General features: G+C 16.9%; 4 protein-coding genes across 4 annotated transcripts; 3 read left to right on the top strand and 1 right to left on the bottom strand.

The window, feature by feature from the left end:
* Positions 1 to 1024: 1024 nt before the first annotated feature.
* Positions 1025 to 5913, top strand: PADL01_1129700 (conserved Plasmodium protein, unknown function; the record flags this gene model as incomplete). The annotated part of the gene is made up of 2 exons (XM_028682766.1): positions 1025 to 3806; positions 3926 to 5913. The coding sequence occupies 2 exons, from the start codon at positions 1025 to 1027 to the stop codon at positions 5911 to 5913; spliced, it is 4770 nt and encodes a 1589-aa protein (XP_028539012.1).
* Positions 5914 to 6506: 593 nt separating this feature from the next.
* PADL01_1129600 (conserved Plasmodium protein, unknown function) lies at positions 6507 to 8120 on the top strand (the record flags this gene model as incomplete). Its single annotated transcript, XM_028682765.1, has 1 exon — positions 6507 to 8120. The coding sequence occupies one exon, from the start codon at positions 6507 to 6509 to the stop codon at positions 8118 to 8120; it is 1614 nt and encodes a 537-aa protein (XP_028539011.1).
* A 94-nt stretch (positions 8121 to 8214) lies between these two features.
* PADL01_1129500 (conserved Plasmodium protein, unknown function) lies at positions 8215 to 10586 on the bottom strand (the record flags this gene model as incomplete). The annotated part of the gene is made up of 6 exons (XM_028682764.1): positions 8215 to 8409; positions 8676 to 8807; positions 9093 to 9425; positions 9689 to 9820; positions 10036 to 10183; positions 10381 to 10586. 6 exons carry the CDS (start codon positions 10584 to 10586, stop codon positions 8215 to 8217), a joined length of 1146 nt encoding a protein of 381 aa, XP_028539010.1.
* An 860-nt stretch (positions 10587 to 11446) lies between these two features.
* Positions 11447 to 13726, top strand: PADL01_1129400 (serpentine receptor, putative; the record flags this gene model as incomplete). Its single annotated transcript, XM_028682763.1, has 1 exon — positions 11447 to 13726. The coding sequence occupies one exon, from the start codon at positions 11447 to 11449 to the stop codon at positions 13724 to 13726; it is 2280 nt and encodes a 759-aa protein (XP_028539009.1).
* Positions 13727 to 14593: the final 867 nt, after the last annotated feature.

The following is a 14593-nucleotide window of genomic DNA, read 5'->3' as shown; positions in this document are numbered from 1 at the left end:
GTTATACTTTTGTTTGTAAATTTTATTTATATCATCTCTTTCTATTTTGATTTGTTGGATGGTTTTATATATTTCATAATTAAACATATAATATTATTAATTATTACTTTATAATTATTATATATTTTGTTACTTACACATTATTATTTGTTTTAATTTTGTAATACCAAATGATATTTAAAAGATATATAAATATAAATAAATAAATATATATATTAATAAATATTATAATTATAAATGTTTCATTTTTATTGTTTAACATATTAAAAGGGATAATACATTTGAATGTATATATATTTAATTTATTTTTTTTTTTTTTTTTTTTTTTTTTTTTAAATGAATATATAATTAATTCTTATGCATATATGGTTATCTATTTATTTCATTTATATATAAAGCTAGGTAAAAATTAAATATATATAAACTACTAATCAATAATTCAATGTTCCTTTTTTTTTTTTTTTTTTTTTTTTGATATAATTATATATATATATATATATATATATATATATATATATAATATATATGTATATATTTTTTATTTGATAACAAATTATATTTATATAAACCTTTTGTGATGTTATTATCAACATAAAGGGATAATATAGATTCTTCATCGGTGTATCATAATTTTAGGTATTATATAAAATTTTATATTTTCAAAATGTATATTAAAAGTGTACTTTTCAATTTAAGAATATAAATAAAAAAAGGAAAAAAAAAAAAATTAAAAGATAACGTGAAAAGAAAAAATATATAGATGAAATAATGTATACTAATATAAATCAAATCATTAAATATATATATATTTATGTTTATGTTTAAAGTAATTGTTAAAGGTATATAATTATTGGTGAGAAAAAATAAAAAAAAAAATGTTCAGGTAGATTTATCAATATGTAATTCTATTTTGGCTAGCTGAAAGGACAGAAGAAAAAAAAAATATATATATATATATATATAATATATATATATATATATATTTTTTTTTTATTTATGTGTGCGTGTATAGGTTTATTATAATATGATTTTTTCAGGTGTGACAAACAAATATGTTGTGAAGAATTTACGATCAAAGCTTTGTTATGTCTCATTTTTAAAAATAAACACATATAATTATAGTAGCATATTTGATTTAATATCAAGAAAAAAAAACGAAAGAATTAATGAAAATAGTACAATAATTATTGATGATACAGGTAAAGAAGAAGAATATAATGGAAAGAAAAAGGTTTTAAAAGGTGAGGTTCCTATTTTTAATAATAATAATAATAATATAAATAAGAAAGAAAATCATTCATATATAATAAAAAGTGACTTAGATAAGGATAATAAATTTTGTGATGGATATGAATTAATAAATGATGATAATATTTATAACAATAAAATATACATGTTAAGATATATAAAATATTTACAAATAAATGATGATATAAATAAATATAGATTTATATCTAAGCATATAATTAATAATGTGTATAAATTTAAATATAATGAAATATTATTTATTTTAAAAATATTTTGTAAAAGAAAATATAAAAATTTATTATTGCTACAATGTGTTAGTGAATATTTTTATTGGCTATGTAAATTAAAAAAAAGTAATAAAAAAAATATATCATATTATTTATATTATTGTTCAAAGTTTAATTATATCCCTACCATAAAATATGTAGATGAATATTTAGAAACTTTTCTTTGTTATGAAAAATGGGGACCAGGTATGAATTTTTTTTCTTTGAATATGATTGAAGAAGAAACTAATGATTGTAGTAAGGATATAAAATATATAATTAATGTTTTATATTTTTTAAATATATGTAATTTAAAAAAGAAGAAGGAATTATTTGATACCTTACTTTATATGTGTATATATAATATAAATGATTTAACACTAAAAAATACATTTTTATTATTAAAAATAATTATAAATAATATTGAGAATGATAAATATGATATATCTGTTTTTAAAACTATTCATAAAAATATAGAAAGACATATAAATTCATTAGAAGATTTAGATTTTCAGAATTATATAAATATTATTTTTTATAATAACATAGATCCTGATGAAACATTTTTTCATTTTATAAATAATTATCTTGATAAAAAGGATATTAGCATATCTTCAAATAGTATGCTATCTATATTAAAAATTATGAAGAAATATAATAACAAAGATCATGTCATGTTAAAAAAAATGGTACGTATAATGATAGACAATTTTTTTAATTATACTTATGATCAGATATTGTATGTATTGAAGATATTTATACAATTAAATTATTTTAGTCAGGATTTTTTTAATTATCTTTTTAAAGCATTTATATCTTCTAGTGATGATGATCATATATGGAATAAGCTACCTGCTGAGAACTGGAAGGACAAAAAAAAAATCCAAGGTTCAATAAAAGAAAATAAATATCTATCAAGTGATACATATGTTGCAAGTAATAATAATAATAATAATAATAATTATATGGTTAATATGTATGAAGATGTGTTAGAGGGAAAAAAAAAGATTAAAGAGTATGAACATATAAAATATAAACACAACAATGATAATCCATGTGATAAAAAAGTGGATTCTTCTGATGAGACTTATGTGGGTGATCATATGAATAATAAAATAAACGTAGAAAACGATAAAACGTTACCATATGATAATCATCATTATAATAATTTTTTCAATTTTTATGATGAAAAAAGAGATATGAGAAATAATACATTTTATAATAATATTTTGAACGAAATAAATAATAAAGATAATAATTTTATAAATGATCAAAATAAATTATTGAGGAACTCATGGTTGGATATAAATATAGATGAAGAGAAAAAAGAAAAAAATAAAAAACAGAAAAAAATAAATGAGATATCTCATTTACCTCTACATTTAAATGTAATAAAAAGTAAAATGAAAATAGACTCATCAAATATAATAGTAAACAACATACCAATGAAAAATAATAATGTGTATAGAAGAGTAACATATGATATATTGTATATACAAATGCATATTTATCTTTTTATTTATTTGGGTATATGTGGTCATCGTGATATGAAATTCTTAGATATATTATCAAAGAAAATACAACATTATTTATATATAGCATATAATAAGGAACATGATATATCTGATGACAATATAGAAGAGAAAAGAAAAAGAAAACAAGAAAAGCTAAAAAACGAGAGCATAAAAATGATATCATTTTCATATGCTATAAATAAAATGACAGAAAATTATAACAATTTGTTTTTATTATCACAAGAAAATAAAAATATACAGTTATTACATGATGATATTAAAAGTATACAAATGATAAACAAAGGGGAAAAAAAAAAAAAGATACAATATGAGGAGAATCATATAAATACTTTCAATGATAATATAAAAACAAATAAGAATGAAAAAGAAAAATATATTTCTTACACATCTCAAGATGATCAAAAAAATATATTTATAAAAAAATTGAAGAAATCATGTTTACATTTTGTATATAATAAAAATGAAAAATTAGATATACAAAAATTAGAAAAAAAAAAAAAAAAAAAAGATAAATTAAAAGAGGAAAAAAATGATAACATGAGTACTATGAAATATATGAATGTTGATAATTTTAGGAGGAGTAAATTGATTAATAAAAACAAAATGAAGGACAATGTATATAAAAATGTTTCAGATCTAAAGAAAGGGAACAATGAAAATGTGGATCAAAAGAAAAAAATATTAAGAGTATATCAGAATGATCATCCTGCATTTATTCGTCTGCATAATAGAAAATTATTCAGAAGATACTTTAACGGTAAAAAAAAAAATAAAAAATAAAAAATAAAATAAAATGATACTAATATATAAATACACAAAAATATACATACATATATATCTATATATTTATATATGTATATATATTTTTCTTTTTAGGTATGTATAGGAGCGAGCTTTACTTGGAAAAAATAAAAACAAAGAAAAGACAAAAAGAAAATGGAATGAATAAAAAAAATAGAAAACGAGATTTACGATTAAGAACGTATAGAAAAATTAAAACATTAAGAAATACTATTCTTAAAAGATATGGTTATATATTTAAAAAAAATTGTAATGTTGTAAGTAGCTACATTAATGATTATGTATATAATGAAAAAGAAAAGAATAAATGTTTCAAAGAAGAAACGTATGTAGATATGATTTTAAAAAAAAATGAAATACATATAGATGATTGTTTATTTATTAATTATAATAGTTTATATAATGTATCTAACAAAAACAGGTTAAAAAAAAAATATTGTAATTTTATTTCTCGTAGTAATGAATTAACATATGAAGAATATATTATACAAAATGATAATTATAATATGAAAAAGGAATATTATAAAAATGATATTATCAAGTGGATATATAGATATATAAATAATTGTAATGTCTTTTTAAAATATAATAACAAAAAAGGACAATTAATAAATGAATATGACATAAAAAGGTTGGATGTATGTATTAGAGAATGTAATTTATATCTGAAAGAAGAAGAAAAAAAAAAAAAAAAAAAATTATTAATAAGTTTAAAAAATATATCATTAATATGTGAAGCATGTACAAACTTATATTATTATAATAACAATTTATATGATATCTTATTATATAATTTATTAAAAATATTAGATAATTTTTATAATGATTTAAGTGTAATACATGATAAGTGTGAAGAAAATAGCATATTACTTAATAAAACAAATAAACATAATAATAATAATATTATTATTAATAATAATGATATTAAATGTAGAAGGTTATATATATATTTATTTGAAAACACATGGAGAGTTCTAATCTGTTACATGCAAGTAAATCATTTTATAAAAAACATATTAGAAAATGATATTAGATATAATACGTTTGAAAGATTAATAGATATCTATACACATAAATATTTTGATGATAATATTAAAAATATAATATATATGATAAATTCTATCAAATCATCAAATATTTTATATATTAATAATATAAAATATTCTTTTGTTTATATATTTTTTCTTAATTATTTTAATATATCTGTAATTGTTGAAAGTTTATTTTTATTTAATAAAATAATATATATGATGTCTCAAATGAGTTATTCAAAAAATATTGATCATATAAAAAAAAAATTCAATATTATTTTATATAACATATCATATTTATATTATATATATATAAAGACACTTTTAGATTCAAAAAAAAAAGTAGAAATAAAAAATGGAAGAAGTTCTACTGATAATATAATAAAACACATCTATAGTAATAAAGATATGCATAATTTATTTTCTTGTGTTAATTTTTATATACTATTTCTTTATATTTTAAAAAATATAAATGAGCAAAAGAATTATTTTATCAATCCTACTATATCAGGTATTATAGAAAATAATGATATGATGATTACAAGAGATGATTTAAAAATAAAGAATAGGACTCATGGACAAAATAATCTATATGTACATACAAATAATATATTAACATATGATAAAACTGAGAAAGTCAAAAGTGATGATAATAATACAATTGACAATCGTTACATCTTCAAAATAATGTTACATTATATAAATTTAATAAGATATTCAAATATTTTAAATGATAAATCTAGTAATAATAATGAGGGTAACGAAAAAAATATATATATATTCACAGTTATACGTTTTTATTATATGTTTAAAACATTTTATAGAAATAATGAATTACTTTATTATATGAATGAAAAAAATTATGAAGATTTCTTTCCTTTATTTATTATTAAGATATTAAACAAAAAAAAAATTAAAGAAATTTATATACCTCAACTTTTTTCTATTAATAAATGTGTAGCAAGTTATAATAAAAAAGAATTTATACATGGAATTATTACAAAACATTTTGCACCCTTTTTTTTTTTTTAATAAGTCATAAAAAGTAATTAAGTGAATAAAATAAATAAAAAAATGAGGAATAGGTTCCTCAAAAAATAAAATGAAAAATATTATGAATAATATATATATATGAAATATTATTATTTTATTTTATTTTTTTTTTTTTTTATTTTTTTTTTTTTTAATACTATTAAAAATTATAGTAACTCTTTGATTGATAATTAAAAAGATATAAAATATATAACACACATTCTAAATATATATCAAAAAATATAATATATATATATATATATATATATTTATTTATATGTGAAAGATTGGTTTATTCTTCTATCTCTTTTTAATTATTTAAATAAAAAAAAAAAAAACACATATTTGTATATTATATATTATTGATATTTTTTTTATGTACATACCATCATTCCATTTTGAATGACCCCATAATATACAGCCATATTTTTTTTTTTTTTTTTTTTTTTTTTTTTATTTAAATAATTAAAAAGAGATAGAAGAATAAGTGAATCTTCCACATATAAATAAATATATATATATATTATATTTTTTGATATATATCTATAAATATAAATACATACATATTATATATATATATATATATTTTTTTTATGATGGGTGTGTTAAAAAGAATTGGCTGTTTTTTGTTTGAAAATAACACCCTTCCCACTATCAACACGTTCATAATTCTGGACATAATTTTAAGAATATTAAAAATTCGAGGGAATAAAAAACAAGAAAAAATAAAAAAGAACAATAAAAAAAAAAAAAAAAAATTGAAGAGAGCTTTATTATTAACAAATAAAACTTTAATAGATATGTTTCCCCCAGATTATGATTTCATATTAAACTTTTTAAATAATTCCTTATATAAAATAGATGATAATAATAATAATAATAATAATAATGATGATGAAAATATTTGGACTGTGAATAAAATAAAGAATTCTAAAAATTTATATCGAAATTATAAAGATAATAAAAAATATAATATAAAAAATAATAATCAAAATGAAGAAAAAAATTGTGTATTTACAAATGAGAATAATATATCTTCTAATGATATGTATAATAAACATGTTTGTAATTTAAAAAATGATAATAATAGAAATGATAAATTTGATAATCTTCATATAACTATCGATGAATTAAAAGATATTTTAAATTATATACATATAAAATATATTGATGAAGAAAATTATTTAATAAATTTATTATATAAATTAAATGAACATACAAAATATAATATTATAGTAATAAATATTAGTTTCTTTTTTATAAAAGATGAAAAAAAAATCAAAATATTTTTAGATTATATATTATCATCTACTTATAAAAATATGACAAAAGAAATTACAATGAAAAATAATGATAAAAATAATTATGATCATAAAAATGAATATTTGTCTAATACTAATAATCTTATTTATTCTAATATAGAAACTGAAATATCTGATCGTCCTTTTTATAAAAATATTGTAAATATTTATTTTCATTATTCTTATTTTATTAATTTCTTTCAATACCTCAACAAGGTTAACCATTCCACCTTAACAAGTCATAATATTAAAAAAATAAAAACAAAAAAAAAAACAAAAAAAAAAACAAACAAAAATAAAAATAATAACAATAAAATTTATCATAATAATAATATTATATCTGAATCTCCAAATAAATGTAACACCATTTCTTATCTTCATCATTTTGATGATGATGAAAAATATAATTATGTAGAAAGAAAAAATAAAAGAAGTTATTTCACATATTTATTAAGACAAAATCATAGTGCTAATTTAAATACTGCACACATAACACATGATAAAAAAAAAAAAATTAAAATGGAACAGGAAGAAAAATATGAATATAATGAAAACAACAATAATATAAATGATAATAATCAAAATAATAGTTGTTATAATAATATCTTTCAAAGTCATAATATCTGTAATAATAATGATTTATCTAATGTTTTATCATCCTATCAAAATCAAAACAATTTCTTATCAAATAAACAAATAAATGCTACAGAAAAAAATATAGAAGAAGAATCTACCAAGGGTTGCTTATCAATACATTCAATAAAATTAAAAAAAATTAAAAATAAAATAAAAACCAACTTATATTTGTTTGATATGATTCCAAAATCTAATATTTATAAAAAAATGTATATGGATATTATATTAATGAATTTTAATCATTTATATGTTATATCAAGGAATATATAAAATTAAAATGAAAATATACATATGTATATATATATATATATATATATATATATATATATTTATTTATTTATTTATATGTTCATCCCCATTTCCGTCATTTTTTCTTTTTTTTCGTCTTTTTTTTTCTTTTCATTTTTTCATCATATGCCTTTATTTTATTTCTTCCAACATCTTGTAAAAATAAAATACACTCATTATATTTTTTAAGAAATTCTTTATTTTCAATTTCTTTTTTCATTTTTATTTTTTCCACTTTTTCTCGTTCTTTATTTATTTCATCATATTTAATCTGCCATACGCAAAAAAAAAAAAAAAAAAAAAAATTAAAATAAAATAAAATAAAATAAAATTAAAATGAAAATTAAAATTAAAATTAAAATATAATATAATGAGATCAAATCATATGAGAGGAACAAATTACAACATATATATATATATATATATATGTGTGGATTTATATCCATTTAAAATTTCCATATATAAAATACAAATACTATCCCTCTTTTTTATTATATTTATTATATTATATTTTCTTTTTTCTTTTTTTTTTTTTACGATTTTTTTTTTCTTTAATTCAATAATTTCCCTGGAATATTCTATCTCCTTTTTTATTTTATCTAGCTGTGCATTTTTATGGTCTTTTTCATTCTCATAATATTCAATTAACTCGTCATGAATATTTTGTAACTTCAAAAAAATAAAACAAAATAATACATATTAAAATAGAAGAATTATTTTTATTTCTTTATATCATCAACAAATAATAAATTTGCTATATTCTAATTTTTTATTTTCTTTTTAATTTAAGTTAGGAATAACAACACAAAAAAAATATTCATATGGATATATTTAATAAATAATAATAATAATAATAATATTGTGAAGGTATATGATATAAACGAATTTAAGAATATTTCCACAAAAAAAAAAAAAAAAACAAAAAATATATACATATACATATATATTACTAACGTTGTCATTTCTTTTATTTAGAAAGGATTTAATAAAATCATTAATGTCATCATATGCCTTTAAGTCAGTTTCCATATTTTCATTTGATTTAGTGACAGCATTTTCTTTAAAGTCCATATTTCTATTATAATGTGCAACACTCGCATGAACATATTCTTTTTTATATATATAATAAAGCATAAATTTTACAAAAAATATTTTCTTTCTTTTTTCAATTTCTTTTATTTTGTTTTCTATATTTATTTTTTTCCTCTTTGTATTTTCCATTTGTTCTTTTATTTCCTCCTTTAAAATATTGATGATTTGTTTTTTATGATAAACATTTTGATTAAGCTGTTAAACCATGAGCCAAATATACACACACACAAAAAAAAAAAAAAATAATAAAAAATAATAAGTAGATCATCAGATTTTTCAATATGACTAAATATAAAAACCTTTGCAATTAAATAAAGAGATGAACTAAGTATGAATAGATATAGAACAAGAAATATATGTCATAAGTTTTATTATATCATTTAAATATAATTTCATATGTTATTATATACATATATATATATATATATATGTATGTATGTTTTTCTTTTCTTTTTTACGTTGATAAGTAAATTTTGTTCATCTTTAAATTTTTCCAACTCATTAAGTATGGAAGAAAATTGTTTCTTTTTCATTTTTCTAAAAATATTCAAAAGAAGACTACCGTCCTCAATTATTTTATTTCGGTTCTCCTAATGAGTACATAAAAATATATATATATATATATATATATATATATATATATATATAAATATATATATATATTTTTTTTTTTATAACAAATTATACGAGTGAAATATATTTTTTTAAATGTTAATTATATTTGTAAATAATAAAGAACATTCATTAAAATGTCATATATGTACATGTTAATTTATTTATTAATTTATTTTCTTATGTTGATAACTTTTATGTTCCTGTCGGTAGGAGAATTCTGACATAAAATTTCATTGGTTTCACTTAAAGAATTAATATATTCATCTATTTCTTTTTGTATTAAATTATATTGAGATTCATTTTCACATAATTCAATTTTATTTTGTAAGGACTGAAATCTAAAAAAAAGAAGTAAACAAATTTTTTTTTTTTTTTTTTTTTTGAAATATAACAATTGCAATATTTACCTGACTTGTACAGGTAAAAATAAAAAAGGACACATGACAAAATTTATATAAAGCATAAAATATATAAAGGTATATATATATATATATATATATTATATATGACAATTTAATAAAATATATTTGTTTACATTTGTCGTTGTTTCTTGTGTGTTGATAAATGATCAATTTTATTAGTTATATATACATGTAATATATTTTTTTTTTTTTTTAAAAGTTCATTTAGGATGTGTAAGATGAATTTTATTTTACGTATGGCCTCTATACATAATATATCTAAAATTATGGTGTTAATATTATTTATTTCGATTTTAATCTTTTTCTCTTCATCAATCATTTTTTAAATTGAAAAGAATAAGCATATAAGCAAATTTGGAAATTTAAAATAAATATATATATATATATATATATATATATTTATATGTATGTATATATTTCATGTATAAATAATTTTATAGTATGAAATTCTTTCCTTTTAGATATAATACAGAATTATTGATATATTAGCTTATACATACATTTATATAAAACATACATATATTGTATTTATACAATATATATACCATTGAACGTATGAATAATTTTTTAACTTTTAAAATATATATTTTTACATATATATATATATATATATATATATATATATTTATTATTTTTACGTAAATTTTTTTATTTCTAAACATTTGTCATTATATTTACACTTAATAGTTTTAATCAACCATTTTAATACGAAGAAAATAAAAATATATTGTCTTAATAAAAAATTGATGGGAATTTATATATTATATATATATATATATATAATATGTGTTTTTTTTTTTTTTATTTTTTTTTATTTTATTTTTCTTTTCTTTTTTTTTTTTTTTTTGTTTTAATTAAAAGTTTTATAATTTTTATAGTATATTCATTTTTTTAATTTATAATATTTTTAATTTATAACATTTTTAATTTTTTTTTTTTTCCCTCCTTATTCATTAATACTGATATATTATTGTTTCCTTTTTAAATGTAAAAATATTGTATTATCATCTTTTTAACTTAATTTTTGAAATATACACACATATATATATTATATTTATTTGTTTCTTTTTTGTTTTTATTTTTTTGTATACATACATACATATATATATATATATACACATTTACACTCATACCCATTTTTATGTTCACTCTTTTTTTTAAAAAAAAATGTTTTAAAGGATGATTAAAATTATTATAGGTATAATAGGTTATTATATTGTATACAGCTCTTACCATATATATGAAAATATTAAGATCCCAATATTTAATTATCATAATGTTATAAAAAATAATGAAGGTCATAAAAAAGAGCAAATGGTTATTCCTAAAGAGGGTAACAAAAAATATAGTACTAACGAAGAAGAAGAGGAATATTTAAATAAGCCTTTTAAGAATATATTAAAAAAAGATGATATAATTGATTATCATTTATATTTTTCTTGTGAAGAAGATATAGATATAAATAAACATATCCAAGACAAATATTTAGAAAAGGATGAAAAATTTATTAGTGTGTATAAAATATTGAATGGTCGATATAACTGGAATAATAATGTAGATTTGTTAGAAGAAAAACGAAAGAAGAATATATTTTTTTTTTTATTTGAAAATATATATCCATCATTTGATATTAAAATACCACAAGAGTTAATTGATCAAAGGAAAGATATTTATTTGCATATCTTGACGTATGTTAATAAAGAATTGTATAGGTATGGTTCAAAAACGGTTGTAATAACTAAGAGGAAAAAAAAGAGAAAATTACAAGGTAAGAAAAGATTTTTGTGGAAGGGTCTTATTGATGAGGAGGAGGAAGAAGATATAGAAGATGATGATGAAAAGGAAGATATAGAAGATGATGAAGAAATGGAAGATATAGAAGATGATGAAGAAATAGAAGATATAGAAGATGATGAAGAAATGGAAGATATAGAAGATGATAAAGAAATGAAAGATATAGAAGATTATGACCAAAAAACAAACAAACAAGACAGTTATGAAAAAGGCGGATCAAATAAAACTTATAACAATATATCAAAGAATAAACAAAATAATAAGAATCCAAATGATAAAAGAGATATAAAATATAACAATAATAAGAAGAATAATTTTATAAAAAGTAATAAGAAAATGTTGGATATTCATAAAAAAAAAAAAAGAAAAGATTTTTTATTTTATATTCCTAAAAAAATAAGATTCGGACCAGTTATAGAATATAACGATTTCCATATTAGTAATTTAGGTTTTTTTTCAAACATGTTTATAGATAAAGATACTAATACATATCTGTTACCTTTATATGTGAATAATCATTTAACACCTGATGATGAGTATCGAATGATTAAGATGAAAAATTCTGATGATATGATGAAGAAGAAACTAAAAAAGAAGCGATCATCAGACAAGGATAATAAAGACAATATAACAAATGAGTATAATAATTTAAAAAAAAAGAATTATTTAGAAATTTATGACTTATCAAAGATGACATATGAAATTAAAAATGATATGAATCCATTAAAAAATGAATTAATGGAATACAGAATAAATATAGAATATGTGCCTATAAATTATAATTATTATAATTTATTGAATATGTTAAAATTTAATGTTGCATATGTAAAAAAGAAATATAATTTTATATCATTCGATATGGATAGTATAACTACATTTTTATGTTCTGATATAATATGTAGTATAATAATATATATATTATGTTTTATTTATATAATAATAGAAGTAAGTTATTTATTATTTGATATAAAATGTTGGAGACGGTGGAACAGTTTATATACTTTTACATATAGTAATGACATCATTATGAATATCACATTACTTTTTTTTATATTATTATATTTAAGAAATATAAATTATGGTAGGGTTATTATGATATATTATATAATGAAGATGATGGTATTAATATTTAAAATAATAAATAATTATGATATATGTATATTGAATGATTATCCATATATATGTATAAATAAAAAGTGTATAACAAATATGAATGAAGGAATAATAATAAATGACGAGTTTGAAAAAAAAATAAAAAAAAATATAAATATATTTATGATCTTTATTATTATATTAATATTTATATATAATTATTTTTATATTAAATATGATTCTTATTATTCATATATAATACATACACTTGGTTTCTCTTCTTATCTTTATAAATTTATATTAATGTTACCACAAATTATCATAAATACATATACACATACAGTGCAGAGAATTTCATTTCCATTTTTTCTTTTTTTACTTGTCAATGTATTAATTGATGATCTATTTATAATTTTTTTAAGAATACCAGAGATACATAAATATTATTTATTTGCAGATGATCTCATTCTTTTCTTGTTTATGATACAATATTGTATTTATAAAAAAGAAAATAAAATAGCTATTGCTCAAGAGAAGTTGCGTCTCATGAGGGATTCAAAGAAGAATAATTGATAAATCAAAACGGGGGTACCCAACAAGAATATAACAATATATATATAAAAAAAAAAAAAAAAAAAAAAAAAAAAACACAAATGTTATAAATAAATAAATATATATATATATATATTTTTATATGTATATATTTATATGTATATTTTTTTTTATGTTGTTTTATTTTTATCTTATCTACATATTTTATTACTTTGTTTTGTTAGCATGCCATTTGGAGAATTGTACATACATAAATATATATAAATATATATAAATATATATAAATATATAAATATAAATATATATATATATATATATATATATATATATATATATATATATATATATATTACTTGTCAAAAAAATTAATTTATCCTCATCATTTTATTTATATAATTTTAAAATATTTTTTTGTTTTTTTTGTTAAGATAATTTTTATAACTTTATTATTTTAAGGATATATACATAATTTATTTACTCACCTTTAATATTATATGAAAAGAAAAAAAAATATATATATATATATATATATATATGTATATTTTATTTTTTATAAAAATAAAAATTTATCAATGTGTGATAATATTGTGGCGCTACATTTTTACATATAAACTAATAATAATATATATATGTATATATATTTAATTTTATAAGAACTTATTTTTTAAATTTTTTATTAAAAATATTTGAAAATTTTGAAATGAAAAAAAAGGGCTATAGCAATTCAGCAAAAATAAATTTATGGAAAATCAAAAGTATATATCATATATAGAAAACGATAAAATTATATATATATATATATATATATATATATATATATATATATATATATTTAATATTTAATATTTTAATTTGTTATTAATATTAATTATGTGTGAAACCCTTTTC

Source organism: Plasmodium sp. gorilla clade G2, assembly GCF_900097015.1.
Source record: "Plasmodium sp. gorilla clade G2 genome assembly, chromosome: 11".
Classification (NCBI taxonomy): Eukaryota; Apicomplexa; class Aconoidasida; order Haemosporida; family Plasmodiidae; genus Plasmodium; species Plasmodium adleri (nom. inval.).
This window is presented reverse-complemented; position numbering and strand designations above follow the sequence as displayed.